Source organism: Phoenix dactylifera, chromosome 15 (genome assembly GCF_009389715.1).
Source record: "Phoenix dactylifera cultivar Barhee BC4 chromosome 15, palm_55x_up_171113_PBpolish2nd_filt_p, whole genome shotgun sequence".
In the NCBI taxonomy this organism is placed as follows: domain Eukaryota; kingdom Viridiplantae; phylum Streptophyta; class Magnoliopsida; order Arecales; family Arecaceae; genus Phoenix; species Phoenix dactylifera.
Window position 1 is genome coordinate 8437324 of NC_052406.1, and position 18124 is coordinate 8455447.

Genomic DNA, 18124 nt, shown 5'->3' on the forward strand with positions numbered 1-18124 from the left:
AAGTTTTTTATTATAGAAAGCAATAATATCAATAGATGTGTGAATGCCGATGTAGAATAAAGAAGAAGCAAAACTTCAAGGTAGAGGGAGATGCACTTGATTCATGAGATATTAATAGGTGAAAGTTACAAAATGTTAAGTATTTCCTATTCTATTTATGGATTTACTTTGGTTAATCAGTGAAGCTAAGAATTTCCAAGTAAAATCTATGATAATTAATCATAAATTTTACAAATGATGGGATAGAAGATGCAAATTCTTAGATGTAATTACAAGTTATTTATGATAATTAATCAGTCAAGCTGAGAATTTTTAAAAAAATAATTATTTTAAGAAAAAAAATCCAAAATGATACTGCCTTCTAGTGTGAGTACACTTATCAAAAAATCAGCCTTGTTGCAAAGAATATTTCCATCAACAATTTATCTTCAGGTGGGCGGGTCCTATCCCCTTACCCCAACTGGGTGGCCCCATCACCATTCTCCAATGGCCTCCTTGGCAACCAATACCACTCCTTATTAAGCCTCCCCTGCTGCTTTGGAGGGTGGCGAGTGGCGGACATCCTCCGTCCATGGCGATAGGATGAATTTCAATAGTAAAATACATCCTGCATCTAATCTGGATATATATATATATATATCTCTTTATAGATTCTCTCTTCGTGATTAAAAAAAAATTGATTTTTATAGTTTTACTCAATCTAATCCATCCAATCCAGTTTCAAGACTTTACCCATCCCGCTGCCTTGAGATAAATACAGGACGAATATAGCTAATAGCCTATTTGGTCCATACTTGACTCATTGCCATCTCTATTCTTTATTTCTTTCACCCGAAAGGTGCACCCCCAATCTCAGCGACCTTCCACTATGTAGACCTTCCATGTGCCGATGGGCGCATAAATCAAGCTGCATCAATCTTCTGAGGGTGCATAAATTTGGTCCGTGGGCGAGAGAGAGAGAGAGAGAGAAACTAATCATTGCATGTAAGGTTCGGGTTGTATCTTTCACATGAAATAATGATCGTTCTCCTTACATGAAATCGACTGTTAGATCACACCCATACAGATCTCAAAGCATTCTGCCGTCTGCACAGATCTTCAAGCAGACATTGCACGATCCAACAGATGAAGAAAGAGTGAACCCTTCTTCCGTGCAAAAGATACCATCCCTGTCCTTGCACGTGCGAGCAGAACCTCAGGCAAGAGATGGGGAAGGAATGAATGATGATGGAGCCAGGAAAGAATAGGCTGCGATTAGATATTCTGCTGCCGTGTTGCAGCAAAATTGGTAGGAGGATGCAGCAATGGATATTTCATTGTCTTGTGCCCGTTGCTCCCAACTTGTATCCTGCGTGCAGGTATCTTGGTTTCATGTTATACCCTTGGGAACATATTCTTGCAGCTTAATAATGAATCTATAATTATTTCTTTGGTTGCTTGTGATTGAAGATACCAGGTTGTTGTCATTATTCGTAGCTAATCCTTCTTTGTATCAAGGAAGGTCCTTACACCATATCTTGATTTACTAGAAAAAGGCCAATAATGCATATTCGGAGAAAGTTCGATCATGGGGATATAGAAAAATTACGTTAATCCATTGAGACATGGTATGCTCCAAGTGAATATTTGAGACAAGAAAAGCTTCGCGCTCGAGAGGCATGCAAAAAATCCGTCATGCTTTTTTTTTTTTAATTATAAAAAAATGGTGCTCATCAAATACACAAAATCAACTTTTAAGTACAGATTTATTGCAAGGGAAAATGGAGCATGAGATGGTTTTGTAAATTATGAGAAGCTAGTGATTCAAGAGGGTGGCCTGGTCGCATCAATGATTTGAATCCTATTGTGAAGTGTTGAGGTCTTTGTCCACCTGCTACTAAAAAAACTTTCAGCCACCTCTGGGAAAAAAAGATAGCCGAATTTTCAATAGGCCCGATCAGAAGCCCAACCCAAACGACATGATGAAAAGTTAGGCTCGTCAATGGTTTATTTCCAGCTCTAATTGGGAGAAGAGAAACAAAACTTCTTTACAGCTAACAAAAAGATACCCATAGAAGAGATCATCATAAAATGGTTGACATGGCAGTTCCATATGGAAGGAGGAGAGCAAGGTGGATAATGTCGTGAACGGTAAGTTCTAATAAAACTTTCCCTAGATATAATAATGTGTAACTAGAAATAATCCTACATACTCTAAGATTCTTAGTATTTTTTTTTGTGAAATAAATTACATGGTTCATGAAATGAACTTTGTATTAGCTCGTGCTTGTATGAAAAGTTTAATGATAACTTTTCTTTTCTTTTTCTTCTTCTTTTTTTTTTAATGCTTCCAACGTGCTCGTGAGGCAATAATCAACATGTTGTCAAAATCAATTGAATGCGAAGAATATTTTTTGTTACTTCAAACAAATCCATTCTACAATTGCTCTTGGTCCAATAAGTGTGAAGAGAACAGCAAATTTACTACAATTGACAATGAATTTACAAGGAAAAAAATACCTTCAAAAGTAAAAAATTATAACAATCAGGCCAAACCAACGAATCAGCAGGTGGCAAGAAAAGAATCCAAGGAATAAACTATAGCATGATGACAAGAATGGCTTAATAAAAAAAAGAAAAAAGAAAAGAGCGTCCAAGTATAAATAAAAGAAATTGCCAATTTTTGCAATACAATAATATTCTAGGAGGGGATATAAAGAAGGAAGGATTATACAGCTCGTCATAAATAATTGTTAATAATTTTACTTGATAAGATTAGCGCTCGGGGATGTAGCTCAAACGGTAGAGCGCTCGCTTTGCATGCGAGAGGCACGGGGTTCGATACCCCGCATCTCCATCTTTCAATTTTTTCGTGCCCTTTTTTTTAAAATCCTATTTATTTTGGCCTTGCCATTTTTTTATTTCTTTTTTAAATCTTAATCTATTTGTTCAGCCTTGCCTCGAGGAAAACTAGTCCTACTCCCGTCTTGTGGTTGCTCTCCTGTAGGGCTGACATCAAGGAATTTTGTAACTATAAGAATAAGACTTGGATATTACAAATTCCTTTTCTAAATTTTATTATGGTCTCATGCATGGTCATTATAGTTTCATGCATGGTTAATATAGTCATTCCATGCATGTGCTATTTTAAAGCTTAGGCTTCATGGCTACCTAAGAAAGCACATTGTGGCAAGAACGCAAGAAACACATCAGTGCGATAATAGGGGATATTTCTGTTGTATAGATTTTTTTTTCTTGGAGAGCAAAGGCATGTAGAATATAGGGGAGGAATAGGCCTTCTTGTATAGATTCCCTTTAAAGACACAAAATTTTCCTTCATTTTTAAATACTATTTTTTTATTTAAAAAATAGGCCTATTTTCCTTCATTTTTTTTTAGCTGTCAATTCTCAATTCCATCTTTCTTTTCAAGCTTAACCTATCCAACATTGTATAAAAGACGATTATTATTGTTACATTACACTTTTCATCAATAGAATATTAGTGTAATATATGAAAATAGAATATATCATGAGATATGAAATAAAGTTATTCTTCATTCATTATTCTAAATTTAAGGTACCATAAACAAGCTCAAAATTTATCATGAATATTTAATGCATATAATTTGTTGAAAGAGAAAATATTTGTAGAGCTCTCAAATCATTTTTACTGAATAAAGACTAAAAAATACTATTGGTCAAGTGGAGTCTCATCATCCATCGTCTATTAGCCAAAAAAAAAAGAGAGGCAAAAAAATTAACATACATTTGTCAATTAGAGCCTTATTAGCTAACTAAAAAGCTGATGGATGTCATTGTCAAAGTAAGGCCTTGCCAATTATGGATAACCAAAAGCATAACTATTTTATAATAATAATAATAATAACAATAATAAATATGATATAAAATTTTTGGTACAAAATGAATATGACATAATTCATAGATCTTATTGCAACAGAAAAGGGCTTCTTGCAAAGCTACCCCTCGTATAAAAAAAATAAATGTACCATTTTAATAGAAAACCATAATTGCATCATTATATTATTAACAATACTTGCAAAATATAATAACTATTCATTATTTCTTCATAATGAAACAATAATTATTTGATTAGTCATTTATAATGGAACACATCAAACAGCCTTAATACCAGCAAAAAAACAACAATTATTATCTTGCAAAATCACTAATACCAAATTTTAGTATTATTTCAGCAATTATCTTTTAGATTTTACTTTTATTTTATTTTATTTGCAAAAAGCAGGCAGCCTAGAAAATCAGAGAAAAAGAAAAATCAAAAATCAAATAACAGCCGTTATCTCCGTCCCGCCGCCATCGCTCCAAGCCTTCCAACGGGCGTTATTTATTAGACGGTGGTATGTCGACCGCCATGCCGGCGCCCGGCAACTCGCCCTCCCGCTAGCGACCAAGAAAACAAACGAATGGGGAAGCGGAGAAAATGGCCCCTCGCTGCGGGGTTTTCGTCCTCCACGGCGGGGGAGGAGAAGAAGACGCCGTAAATCTCCCCCAAAGTAGGAGAGCTTGCCGGTTCTAGGGTTCCTCTAGGGTTTCCAGCTGCTGCCTCCCGTCGGGATCCCGCTCGGGAGAGCCGTTGATTGGTGGAGGAGGTCGGGGATGGGGGTCTCCTTTAAGATCTCGAAGGTCGGGACCAGGTTCCGTCCCAAGCCGAGCGCCGTCCCAGAAGAGCCGGTTCTCTCCAGCGAGAGCTCCCGCGTTCTAATCGGAGCTGGATCAAAGCGCGAGGTTGCTCAAGTTTCCTTTTTCTCTCCAGTTTCTTTATTTCTATCTAGTTATATCTGTTTTTGAGTCTTCCGACTGACTGTGTTTGAGCTCTGATGGTGAATTCACCTTTTATGGAACGATTCTGGAGAAAAAAACATTGTTTTTTTGGGTTTTCTGAGTGATCTTTGTTATGCCTTATCCTGGTAGTTCGTTTGAAAGATTCAACCTTTGTTTTTTTAATCATTGTTTTCCTCTAGTTTATCAAACTATCTTGATCGGAAATTATTGGGAGAGCGCATGCGGCTGAAATTCGTGCTTTTTTTTGAGGATTTGGTGAGCGATTAGGGTTCTAGGGCAGTCTTTGTTCTTAGACTATATTTCATCCCGGCTTTTATTAGTGCCATAGTAGTTTTCTTTTCCCGTGCATATCTGTTATTTTGGATTCTGTCTACTTTATGCTGGATATTTTGCGTAGGATTTCAGGTAGTTTTTGTTTCAAACTATATATTGTGGGATCTAGGGTCTTGTTGTCTTTTTCTTTTTTTATATATTTTGTCTATATTGCTTATGCCTCCTGCCCTCTCACTTCATTTTTTATGCAAAGAAAGAAAAAGTATGAATTCAAAAATGACGGTGTAATTTGTCACGGTTGTCCGACAAATATCTAACCCTTGACTATAATGATAGGAATGAAAAACTAAGATGCCATTTTTTTAAATATGGCGGGAATGCTATCTAAGGGGTTAGAAGCTGAAACTTCTCCCTAAGGAGAATGGTGCCAACGGGCAAACCCAAGTCTCCTTGGAAAAGAATTCTGATTGTTGACTATTGAATTATAAAGAGATAAACTTTTAAAGCTGGTGCCCTTCAAGGTGTTCTTAGTTGATGCAAAATTCAATTAACTTCATATTTGGGTCTTAGTAATAAGCTATTTAGTTTTGAAAAGGGCACAAGGCAACCATCCTGTTTTAGTGTACTCTCCTCTCCTGCATTTGCAAACTATCAAGTTGGGCTTTAATCTATTAACGTAGGTCAAAGGTTCAGGCAAAGAATCATCAAACTGTACAAACGGACTGGAGTATACCATGTGTGATGTGCATGGTTTCGAGACAGATGATCTGAGCATCGCATCACTCACTGCTGGGGAGCTTGCTTTTATCAGTGGAATGCTTGTGACTTTCATTTACGTTAATGCTTCCCCCCCTTTCTTATCCATGTTCAGATGATCATGAGGTCACCCTTGACCACACAAGCACATCTCCTCACCGCTCCATTTATTAGTGCTTAAAAAACTTTTCAAATTTTCACCATATGTACCCTTTTAGCTAAGAATTGCTATAATTTAATTATTTAATGTGTAATTTTATTCATTGTTACATGGATGTAGACACGAGAATTAGATCTAGACATGTGTCCAGGTGTTTGACATGACAAGAGGAAAAAAGAGAGATTTGCGGATACATAGATAAATTTATTGAACTAAAATACATATAATTTAAATATTCTAAAAGTAAAAAATGTTATTTGTTAAGGTTTTTCAATCTACATGTTTCTCTTACAAATTTCCTAATTAGCTTAATGATCTTAGAAACATTTTGCAAAATTTTAATGCTTACATTCTTAATCAGTCTTTAAAAAGAACAAAAGCTCACTTTTAACATTATTATATTGCACAAACTTATTGTTCAAAGAGTCGAACTCTACCAATTTCAAGAAACTGCAACCCAAAGGTTATTATATCCAGATGTCTGGCTTGTATTCGATTCGGATATGTATCTGGCACAGATTCTAGGAGCTGGACTTAAGTGTTTAGATAACACAGCTTTTATTGTACTTATGTGATTTCCCCTACTATTACCTTCACTTGCCATGTTATTCCAGATGTCAGCTATGTATGTGTTATTTTCTATTTTTTATTCTCGATTAATAACACGAGAGTTCACATTTCACTGCATGGTCTTACTCTTGCTGAGATTATTATCTGGTTTGGACCTGCCACATTTGGAATAGTTTAGGCTAAAATATTAGGATTTCCATTTTTATTTTTTCTCGATATTTTAGACTTGAAACAAGTGAAATGATTGTCCTGATTTGTTGGAAAATATCATGTTTTCGTCAGGACGTCACCACTTGTATATATCTATGGATTTTCCCTTTTTAAGGATACGTCTCATTTAAATTTCCCATCCAAGCTTAGCATTTAGGAACACACCCTCGACTTGATAAATCAGTCCTGATTTTTTAAGTAAAATAGTTGCTGATTTTTTTGTTCCAGCTTGGTAAGTCAAGTCACTTTTTATGACTTTATGAAGAAAGTGCTCCGTGGAGCACGTTAGGCGCACATGAAAAGGCTATCGGGCCCACAACTGCTGATTTGGCAATTCCATAATCGACAGAAACCCCATATATGGCAACAAATCCCATGAGTTGCACCAACCTCTCTTGCCACATGGCAAGAGAAATGTTCATGTGCACATAACAGCAGCAAGTAGCATTTTTTAAGAAAGATCTGCATTCATGTCCGTGCTGCTTCTAAGAAGGAAATATAAATGCTAATTAGAGTGTAAACTATCTTTGTATAGGTTGATATTGCTGAGGCAATCAATGATGCTAATGGTGCCTCAGTTTCATCCACTTGTTCAGAAGGGCTTGTATTGCCAGGTAAGTAGTGTAAGTAGTTTTGGTCATTTTTGTTGGGTACACATTATATTACTAAGATATTTCTCTATGTTTTTTTCCTTGTTTTTAAAAATTTTGGCAGAACATGAAGTTTCTTTCATATTGAACCTTTATCAGAAGGGATATATTATTGGGAAGCCTTCTGAGGTCTGTCTGAAATAAAACTCTGAAATTGAAGATTCTTAGCATTTCCTAGTTCATAGTGTGTTCCTGATCATTTAAAGTGCGATTGACCATGATAGCTAAAGCATTTCTTAGCATGGATGCTGTTCTAATGCAGACTGAAACTTGTCAGATGGATAATTTTCAACCTCTTCTTCAACATGCTAAATCATTGCATCCATATGATAGGGCATCAGAGACCCTATTTTCTGTAAGTACCATGCTCTGCACACGTTTCCTTTATTTTTGCATTTATTGGAAGGCCATTGTCAAGGCATTGTTTGGATGATGATGTAATCAACCTGATAATGACATTAATCTTGCCTCATTTGTTTTTGACGTAAAGCCCGATTTATGATATCCATTGAACTTTTCTGGAAGCCGTATTGATTCATTACTTTAAAATGCTTGTTGAGCAAATATGTGATCTTGTGAAAGATACCCTAAGAACTGAGTTACTCTAGTTAAGCAGTGGGTCCAAATTTCACCTACGTAAACCATACCATATTTCAGTATATTAACTTAATGATAAACATACTGAGCCTTAGACCAGAATTTAGTGTGGAAAGATTTCTGTTTCTCATGGAATTTCGGAACTCCAGGGTTTCGTAAAATATCTGCATTAATGGCAGACACACACACACACACACACTCCATATTCATAGGTATGCATGCTCTTATGCTCATACACAATGTTACATGGATATGGACACGAGAATCAGATCCGGACATGCGCCCATCCGTTTAACACGGCAAGAGGAAAAAAAGGAGATTTGTGGGTACATAGATAAAATATTTAACTAAAACACAAATATTTAAATATTCTTTTAAGTAAAATTAAAAATATTATTTGTTAAGATTTTTCAATAGCATGTTTCTCATGCAAACTTCTTAATTAGCTCAGAAAAATGGCACGTTGCCAGGTTATTTTAGTACATACAATCTTAATCAATCTCTAAAAAGAGCAAAAGCTCACTTTTACATTATTATAGTGCGTTGAACTTCTTGCTATATGAGTGAACTCTACCAATTCCTAAAAACTGCAACCAAAAAATTATAAGTATCAAAGTGTCCGTTTCATCCAATTCGGATTTGTATTTGACATGGATTCTAGGAGCTGGATTTGAGTGTCTAGGTAACACAGCCCACATATACGACTAGACACAAATATAATCACTAAGAGTTAAATTTTTATAAAAGTATTGAATCATGAAATATTCTCAACTTCCTTTTCATTTTACTGTTGGTTTATTACATTGAGTAATATATGCCTGAAGATTTATAAGGATTGATACTTTACCTAGTTTCGCTAATATCGGACTTGGAATGGAGAAACTTTTGAATGTTCAGATGTGACATGTCATATTTGTGAAAAACCAAGCTTCTGCGCTTCCTAAAAGGAAATTGAATTTCTACATCACTAGCTTCTATTAAGTTTTTACCAAGATTTTGCCTCATATGCACTTGAAAAAAAGGACATTTTTTATCCTCTTCCATTATGCCTTAAAATTGCTGTTTTTATCATTTTTTTCTGCATGTGCATTTATGTCTTTACAGGCAATCGAGTCAGGGTGGTTGCCAGGAGATATTCTTGATGATATACCTAGCAAGTATATTGATGGGACCCTTGTCTGTGAGGTTAGCTACTCCTCTCCTTGCATTGACCTGTAGCTCGTAGTTTCTCTTTAATGTGTATTAGTAAGTTTTTTTCTTTTCCAGTTAAGAAAATTGTGATCTCCCTATCAACTTGCAATTTTAGTGCAATATATAGTTGTGGTTGTTGTCTAAAAGTCAATGATGCTACAACCTGAACTAATCTATGTTTCAAATGTAGCAATATGCTAGGTCAAGTTTAGTTGTTCAAGTTAAGGTTGCACACTAGAGTATTACTGGGCTTGAAGCCTATGCTGTCTGACCTTGCTGGTTGTCTGATGTGCACAAAGTGTTGGACTAGACTTGTGGACCAATGCCAACACCTTGAACAATAATCAATCAGCTGACATTATATCCTGTCAGAATCCTATGACCTCTATGAGGCCTACCGAGCACCATATATGCAATCTTTTATGTTCAATATGAAGCTTATGGTTTTATTATGACTAACAAGATTTTGGGATCATCTGCCACTAGGTAGCAAACCCATATCATGTGGCCTCGGTGAGTACAAACCCCTTCTGATTGTTGGTGTTGGCGGTGACTTGTACTTAATCCAAACAATGAAATATTGTTTATACCTTGGTTTTAATAGGCCAAGTTGGGACTTGGGTCATATGTTGCTGTACATCTATAGGTGGGAGATATAATTTAGTTGTATCGTGAAGTGCTTTGGTGATTGGAGAGCATAAGAAGAATAAATAGATAATCTGGAGGAGCATAGAGCTTGTCCTTCCCCAGCCCCCACCTTTTTTTTTTAAAATACAATATGAGGGAATGTGGCCTTCTGACAAGCCAAAAGTTAAAAAAAAATAGCTTGAAAAGATTGATAAGATTCTGAAGAAACATCAAAGAAAAAAAAAAGTGACAAGAGAATTAGAACAAAAGGGAAAATTTTTGTGCAAAATAAGCTATAAGAACCAAGAAATCAATAAAAAGCCTTAAAGTGGCAAAGTGAGATTTCAGAGCATTGAAGAAGGGGGAAAACCTGTAGAGAAGGGTTGGCTTGATTTCCATAATGGAAACAACTGTGATTTTCAACTGAAAAAATGTTGGTGGGAAAAACTGGGATTTTCAACTGGAAGAAGTTGGTGCTCCTCGGCAGCTAGCTGACAGCATGTAGGAAAGTACAAAATCCCAAACTACATATTTAGCAAGGCAGAGATTTGTAGATGAAAGTGAGCCAAAGGGGTCGCAACTTGCAAATAGTTCTCTAGGTTCTGCATCAACCAGATATTGCTTATTTCCAAGGTGTACAAGGAAAAAATTTGGTAAAACATTGATGCATTAAAATTATGAAGAGTATGTTTCTCCTTTCCATGTTGTTCTTTACTTTTCTTATGGAATTGATTAATAGTCTTGCACTGCTGCAACAACACTTGCTGCAACAAGAGCCTATATGTGCAATAACTTCTAAGCATTGAGCTTCTTAACATAGCAAATATGCAGCAAAACTTTACTAAGTTATGTTTTCTGGCCAAGTAATAATTGAAAAATGTAAGTATATTACTTACAAAACTATATTTAAGTGAAGGCATCTCAGCTTCACTTTACAAGTCCAATTGACTTCTGGTGCCTACTACCATGTGACTAACATTTATGCATGAGTGCTCCAAAAATTTTTATGTGAAAAATAGCAAGATATTTCAAAAATATATTTAACCAATGAAAAAGTAGAATCCAAAAGGTCAACCTCAATCAGAAACTTGTGGCTTGTTCTTGTTTACCCCTAGGCTGGTCTTTTACCGTAATCAATTAATGAACTTTGATTTCATTCATCTTATATTAATTAATAGAAATATAAATATATAAAATTACTAACCCTAAATAGTTGGGGAGGGCTAGATGATTAATAGTCTTAAAGGGAGTATTGAAAGTGTAAATTCTTAAGTATGAAGGAACATAATCTGTCTTGAAAATACCCATAAGAAATATGTGGCAGATAAGTTTGTTCAATGTTTCAAAACCAGCATTGCATGAACAAGGATCTGAGAATCAAATTCATATGCACATCCAAGTTTCTGACTTGGTAAGGTATAAAAAAGGAGATATGGGGATACGTAGGATAAATTATAATATTAACCAAATTATAGTATATTTATACCTTCAAATACTGTTTGTTTAAACATTAAAAGGAAACTTCCTGATTAATTTAAGGATATAAGAAAAATAATATTTTGCAAAATTATGTAAATATATATCTTTGGCCTCTGATTCTCTTTCCCTCTCTCTCTCTCTCTAATACTGGTTTTAATGCTTGTCTTGTATGAAAATATGGTAGTAAGTGATTTAAATGCTTGAACAATCCTGTCCTATGAATGCTGAAGCTCTCCGTTGCTATTTATTATGTGTGTTATCATGTGATGCATAGTTTCATATAACTTATCATAAAAACATACATTGAACAACTATATTTGTGCATTGCAAGCTTTCCTGGCAATCTAAGCTTCAAGGTCTGAAGTCTTGATGCATGAAAGCTCCCCACTATCTCTCACTCTTGCTCGCACCTTGAAATGGTGGGAAAACAAAAAGAAAGGGGTCTTGAGGTGCTCTGTACCCAATGGTATCGAGTGCTCGGTTTAGGCTGGATCAACCCTGATCTGGCATGATATGCAAGGTTCTCTGATTCACCAAAACTGGGGTGTATTGAGGCCCCCTTTACGGGTTCTCCACTATGGAGGCAGTACACTGGGTATCTCCATCCTTGGTAAGGATAGGAATTTTCAAATAACTCTGTAAACAAGCCATTCACGTGGACAGGGAATGCTTTATTTTTACTGGCATTGTTATTTGCTAACCTTATATTGCTCCAGAATTTCAGCAGCTGGCAGTGGATGGGGGTTAGATCCCTTTGAAAATAAAACCTAGGCAACATGTTTTGGTTTAATTTGTACACTCTTTGTTATATATAGGTAATCTGATGTAATGATTGCCTTGTTTGTTGATACATTCTCTATTTTTTGCCCTCACACACTGAAATTGTTTCTTCATGTTTTTCCTTGTCTGCTATTTATTGAAAAGTCTATTTTGGAAACTCTATGCTTTTGTTAAGTGTTGATTATTCTGTGTAGGTGCGTGATTATAGAAAATGCATATCTGAACAAGGAACTTCTGTTTCTGCTGTGGATGGGGTTCCTATTGTACATAAAGTGCGGTTGCGAATGTCTCTTGAAACTGTTGTTAAAGACATTCCATTAATATCTGATGATTCTTGGACCTACAGTGATCTAATGGTTATTGCCAATCCTCTAAATATGTCCTCTTTTTTTTTATTTTTTACTGAGATTTGAACTGATGTATGTTATGATTTTATGGTACAGGAAGTTGAGTCACGCATAGTGAAAGCACTGCAACCACAACTTTGTCTTGACCCTACGCCAATGTTAGATAGGCTTTATAATGACCCTTCTTCTAATAAGGTATTGAACATTTGCTAAGATTATGAACAAGGGAAGACTACCTTATGCAATTTGTTTGCTATTGATATCACATATTGTATCTGCAGCTTGATCTTGGTATTGGAAGAAAGAAGAGATTACGGAAAACTCCTGAAGTGACAGTCACATCCAATTATCAAACTCATGGAAAGAAGGTCTGCATTGATAGGCTGCCTCAGAATGCTAATTGTAGATTGGATGACCAAGGAACTCTGTTAGGCAATGCAACAATGCAGCAAGTTCATGAGAATATGGCCACCGAAAATGTATCAAGTGGGGTTTCATCCTTAAGATCTAACAATTTTGCACAAGAAACTGGCAGACCAACTTTACCTTTGCCCTCCCAGCCCATGCATCAGCCAGCTATAAACTATCCCACTGTTGTGCATGATCATGTCTCTGGACCTCCTGTGAGTTTGGCAGGAGTCAACACCACCATGTCATCTCAGAACTTGGTGGGTTCTTATACTGACAAAATCAATAGTAATGCGCCCCTTTCTGTGAAGAGGGAGAACCAAGATACCCAATCAACATCGTTATTAGGCATGAAGAGACCAAAACAGACTCCAATGGGACTAGACGGTATTCAGCAGCAGCAACCAGGGCCTCAGTTAGTTGGCCTCAGTGGGCCTGATATGCAGCGGAAAAAAAACCAGATGTTAGATTCTCAAATAGATGCGGTTAAGGGAATGCAGTATTCTTCTGCTCTGGGTGGTCAAAGATATCCTTCTCCAGTGATAAATAATATTCCTAATCAAGAGGCAGGGGCGTCCTTTTATTTTAACCAGCAGGGTATGAGATATGGTGCTAAAGAAGAGCAGATTGACACAGAAAAGATGGATAGACAAGAGCTGGAGGGGTCTAAAGATGCTCCTCGGTCACTGGTATCAGAAAACAGTACAGTGTACCAGCATCAGTCACAATCTCAGCATCTATTGCAGCAACAATCCATGAGAAACCAGCACCTAGTCCTTACACAGTGGCATAATACCCAACAATTAGCTGAGAAGGATATGAGGAAGGATGATGTGCTTCAGAAGAGGAAATCAGTGGTGAGTCCACGAGTCTCTTCTGGACCGATAGTTCAGTCTCCTGTGTCATCAAAATCAGGAGAGATTTCCAGTGGTTCGGTAGGCGGCCAGTTTAGTGCTGTTGCAACAACTTCTGCAGTAGGTTCACAGAAGGATAAAGTGGCAGCAAATTCTAGTGCTGCACTTGGGGGCCCTTCTGTGACTTCCAGTCCCAGCGATTCTGTGCATCGGCAACACCAAGCATCGGTGGCTGGGAAACGTAAAACAAATTCTGTCCCCAAAACACAAACCATGAGTGGGGTTGGATCTCCTGCCAGTGTTAGTAATATGAATGCTCCACTGATTGCTAATAGCCCATCTATTGGGACTGCACCTATGGGTGATCAAGCAATCCTCGAGAGACTTGCGAAGATTGAAATAATAAGCCAGAGGTATGTTTATATTCAGAAATGTCACTCAGAAAAGATAATCCTGTGATTCTTTATTTTCCCTTTTCATTTTTATATCATATGCTGTTATGATTATATATATTTATCTATTTTTCTACATGGGCTGTCTGGTTTGGGTGGAAGTTTCTATGATTTGTGTATCTTGCTATTGTTTCTTGGTAATCATAAATTAAACTTCATATTGTAACAGCATGAGGGCAAAGGTTGATATAGTGTGAGTATAGGGAGCTAATTGAGAAAACACATGATGTAATGTATAATAGAATCCTACAAAAAAAAAAAGTTTGATCCATGCAAATCAACACCTAGGGAGCCTATCGAATGCCTCCAAGTGCTTTAATTTTTTCACTCCTACTTACCTGCACTTGGTGTCTTCTTTGGATGTACAGTTCTTGTTTCATTTGATCATCTTGTCCGTTTCATTATTTAAAGATTCAGTAAAATTTGAAATTTTAATACTAGATAGGATTTTACTTGAATGAGATATTTGAAAATAGTAGTTATATGTTATCAACAACTTAATCATTTTTTCCCCTCATAGTTATGTATATTGCTTTTTTTTTTTTTTAAATATCATCCTGCTGTGACGTTGTGTTGACAATTGACAGATACCACCTCAATCTTAAGAAGAGCAAGGTTGATGATTACCCTGCAAGGAAACCTGTAGCACATGCAAATCAACGGCTTGCATTCTGTCTCTCTGATTCATTTAATGCTGAGGATTTCACTGACCCCATTAGACCAATGTCTAGGTCTCTTTTTGGTGGAACAATTAATACGTGTAAGACCAGAACGATGCATTTCATGCGGACAGAATGCGCGTTTCAAGGTTTGTCATGCTTGATGAAACACGGCTAAAATGTATCTTGTTTGAGCTGAAAATTGGTGTCTTGACTCTGCTGACTTCAAATGCACTTTTTTTACAGTTGTTCCTCCTAGAGCTCACTACCGAATGACCCTGACTGAGAAGCCTTATGATGGCACAGTAGCGATTCAGTATGGAGATATAGATGAGTCTGATTTTCCTAGTACTCAGGAATTTGTCACATTACCCACAACAGTGAGTTCCTTATTGCTTAGTCCATTATCTCTTCATAGTGAGTTGAATCTCTTCATTAACCTCTTGAATGTGTTTTTGTCAGCACTATGCCGATCTGCTTGCAGCTCAGTTTTGTGCACAGGTAAATGTTCTCAGTAACACTTGAATCTCAAAAGAAAAAAAGAGGTAGAATCATATTCCATTATCCTGATTTTGAACTCTACTTGTTCTATGGTTTGAAGATGGAACGTGATGGATATCGGACAACTGAAGATCGTATCAAACCTATACCCGTGCGCATGGTTGCTTCTTCCAGTAGTATGACCACAGTTCCAGGAATGACATCAGATAATGCTGTAGCTGAAGTGAAACACCCAGAAGTAGCTCTTGGTCAACCATCTCATATAGCAGCCACGAATGCTGTGGGACCTCTGAACTCTGCACAAAATCTTCCCAACAGTGCACGGATGCTGGCTTCTGGAAATAATAGCCAGTCATTGCAAGGTTACTTGCCGGGGGCTGCTATGCCTGCTAGGACACAGCAGCTTGACCAAACTTTGCTTCAGCAGCAGCAGCAACAACAGCTGCAGCAAAGTATGCAATCACAGATGCAACAGCAACAACAACTTCCATTGCCTCATATGCAGAGATCATCACCGCTGCTCTCAACCAATCCACTCTCTCATTTAATAGGGCAGAACTCAAACTTGCAGATTGGTAATAATTCCATGGTCAACGGCAAGCCGGCTGCTTTGCAGCTTCAGATGCTGCAACAAGCACAGCAACAGCAACAACAGCAAACCCAACTTCCTAGGAAGGTGATGATGGGTCTAGGACCAGCCATGAACATGGGAAACATGGGCAATAATGTGGTGGGCCTTGGCGGTCTGAGCAATGTCATGGGCATGGGGGGAGTTCGGGGCATATCCTCTCCTATGGGGCCCATGTCAGGATTAGGCAACATTAGCCCAAACCAGATGAACCTGGGATCTGCATCCAATTTCAGTGCAGGACTTCGTCCGGGTTCAATATCGCATGCACAAGCTGCGGCAATTGCAGCTAAACTGAGGATGGCACAGCAAAACAGGGCTGGTTTGTATGGTCCTCAATCTGGGATTGCTGGTATGTCCGGAAATAATAGTCAGATGCTGTCAAGCTCGGCGGGCCTGTCTATGTTGGGGCATGCACTGAGCAGAGCCAACATGAGCCCTTTGCATCGGAATGCAATGTCACCCATGGGCCCACCTAAGATCCCTGGAACAAATTTTTACCTGAATCCTCAGCAACTACAACAGCATCAACAGCAGTTACAACAGCTACAACAGCAACAGCTGCAGCAGCAGCAGCAGCAACAACAACAACAACAAATAAGCTCTCCGCTGCAGCAGGCACGGGTGGGATCCCCACAGGTGGTTGGTTCGCCACCGGCAATGATAATGCAACAGCAGCAGATTAGTCCTCATCAAATGGGCCAGCAGTCTGCAATGAGTCCTCAGCAGTTGAGCTCAGGTGCATTGCAGAAGAATAACAACTGTGGCAATGCAGCAGCTGGGCCAGCTAGCCCTCAGTTGAGCTCACAGACACATGGGTCAGTTGGTAGCATCACAAGCTCACCCATGGAGCAGCTGCAAGGCGCAAATAAGGGTGGGTCTGTCAATGTTTAAGTAGGGATATTGGCCTCCAAATCAGTTCTATCCTGCATCACCAACCCAAGACAGATGAATTAGGTCTTCAAGCCGGGTGATTGACATTAACAGTCGCCAAAAAGTTGCTGTGAAATTACTTATTTAGGTTTTGCAGCCATAATGCCCGTTTTGCATGATGTAGATTTGCATATTATTATTTGTTTCTGCTGGTCAAAGTCCATGTTATGTAAATTGAATGAATGCTTTATGATGCTAGGATTATATTTCTGAATAAAAATCCTTTTCACATTCATATAGTCAATTAAATGATATGTTTAATATACATTTCTTGTGATAGTAGCTCTGGATTTGTTCATAGTAACTGCTCATCTGAAGAATTACTGGCTTTGACAGCACCAGGGCTGACACTGCTGGGATAGGTATAATGGAGCATCTATGTGATAGGATTGCTTTGAAAGTGCTCTTAAATCAGCTTTGAGCTTGTTGATTTATTGGACTAACCTGATTATTGTAGGAATACTGGCTTGTGTCTAAGTCGACTTACTAAATTATATATATCTCTTGTAAGAGCAATTAAGTGTTCTAAAAATTGGGTGTACCAGGGCTAAGATTTGTGAGAAAATTTTGTATTCTCTAATTTCTATTTTTTTTTATAATAAAGTTTTTGCATGTCTCTGCCTGTGGACACAGATCAATAGACTGAATCATATAAATATTATATTCTTGTTCTTCTCTTGTTTTTTTCTTTTTTTTTTTGTTTCCTTAGTCTCCCTGCCTTAGCTACATGTGCGAATCAGATGTAATATAAATGCATAGATGTGCTGGAGGGCCTTGTACATGATGCATCTGGTGATACAGAACTTGATTTAAATTTTTGCCATGCTTTTACTGTTAACAAGGGCAAAATGATCATGAAGATTTTTTAGCTGTGGATGACAGGAGGTTTTAGCAGCTTCCTGCTGATTCTTTTTAGCCAGCGACCATGAAGAGTACTGGTACAGGGACGAAACCTGGTATCAAAAAAATGCCCTTCATAGCTGAGGCCGTAAACCTTTTTCTTTCCATGCATCATTTTGTCAGAGCTTTTTCTTTTTTCCTCCCAGAATAGGAGGGAGCCCCACCCCTTATATAATTACCAGTTGGGAGTTGGGTAAGATCGTGAGCAAGAACTTCTTCAGACTCTAATCCTGTACCATCCATTTATAAGCAGACAGATATAACCACTAAATTAATGCTCAGGTACTTGTGGAAAAAAATCAGAAAATCTGTTACAAACCAGATTACCTTTCTGGGAGTATAATCAATT

At 37.5% G+C, this 18124-nt stretch overlaps 1 protein-coding gene and 1 non-coding gene across 4 annotated transcripts; both read left to right on the top strand.

Annotated features, from left to right (window-relative positions):
• Positions 1-2763: 2763 nt before the first annotated feature.
• TRNAA-UGC lies at positions 2764-2836 on the top strand. The gene has a single exon. It is a non-coding gene; the product is annotated as a tRNA-Ala (tRNA).
• A 1520-nt stretch (positions 2837-4356) lies between these two features.
• On the top strand, positions 4357-17110 carry LOC120113289 (protein PHYTOCHROME-DEPENDENT LATE-FLOWERING-like). 3 transcript variants are annotated; one of them, XM_039134342.1, is made up of 12 exons: positions 4357-4743; positions 7305-7383; positions 7484-7548; positions 7682-7774; positions 9121-9201; positions 12288-12449; positions 12537-12635; positions 12722-14115; positions 14742-14962; positions 15060-15193; positions 15276-15314; positions 15415-17110. In XM_039134342.1, the coding sequence occupies exons 1-12, from the start codon at positions 4615-4617 to the stop codon at positions 16834-16836; spliced, it is 3918 nt and encodes a 1305-aa protein (XP_038990270.1). In that variant the 5' UTR covers positions 4357-4614; the 3' UTR covers positions 16837-17110. The 3 variants fall into 3 exon arrangements, with proteins under 3 accessions (XP_038990270.1, XP_038990271.1, XP_038990272.1); XM_039134343.1 differs by having other exon boundaries at positions 7697-7774; XM_039134344.1 differs by lacking the exon at positions 12288-12449.
• Positions 17111-18124: the final 1014 nt, after the last annotated feature.

Coding starts and splice junctions, on each gene's coding strand:
- LOC120113289 (XM_039134342.1), top strand. CDS start 4,615: ATGGGGGTCTCCTTTAAGATCTCGAAGGTCGGGACCAGGTTCCGTCCC. Junction 4,744..7,304: donor GAGCTGGATCAAAGCGCGAG/GTTGCTCAAGTT, acceptor ATCTTTGTATAG/GTTGATATTGCTGAGGCAAT. Junction 15,194..15,275: donor TTGTCACATTACCCACAACA/GTGAGTTCCTTA, acceptor TGTTTTTGTCAG/CACTATGCCGATCTGCTTGC.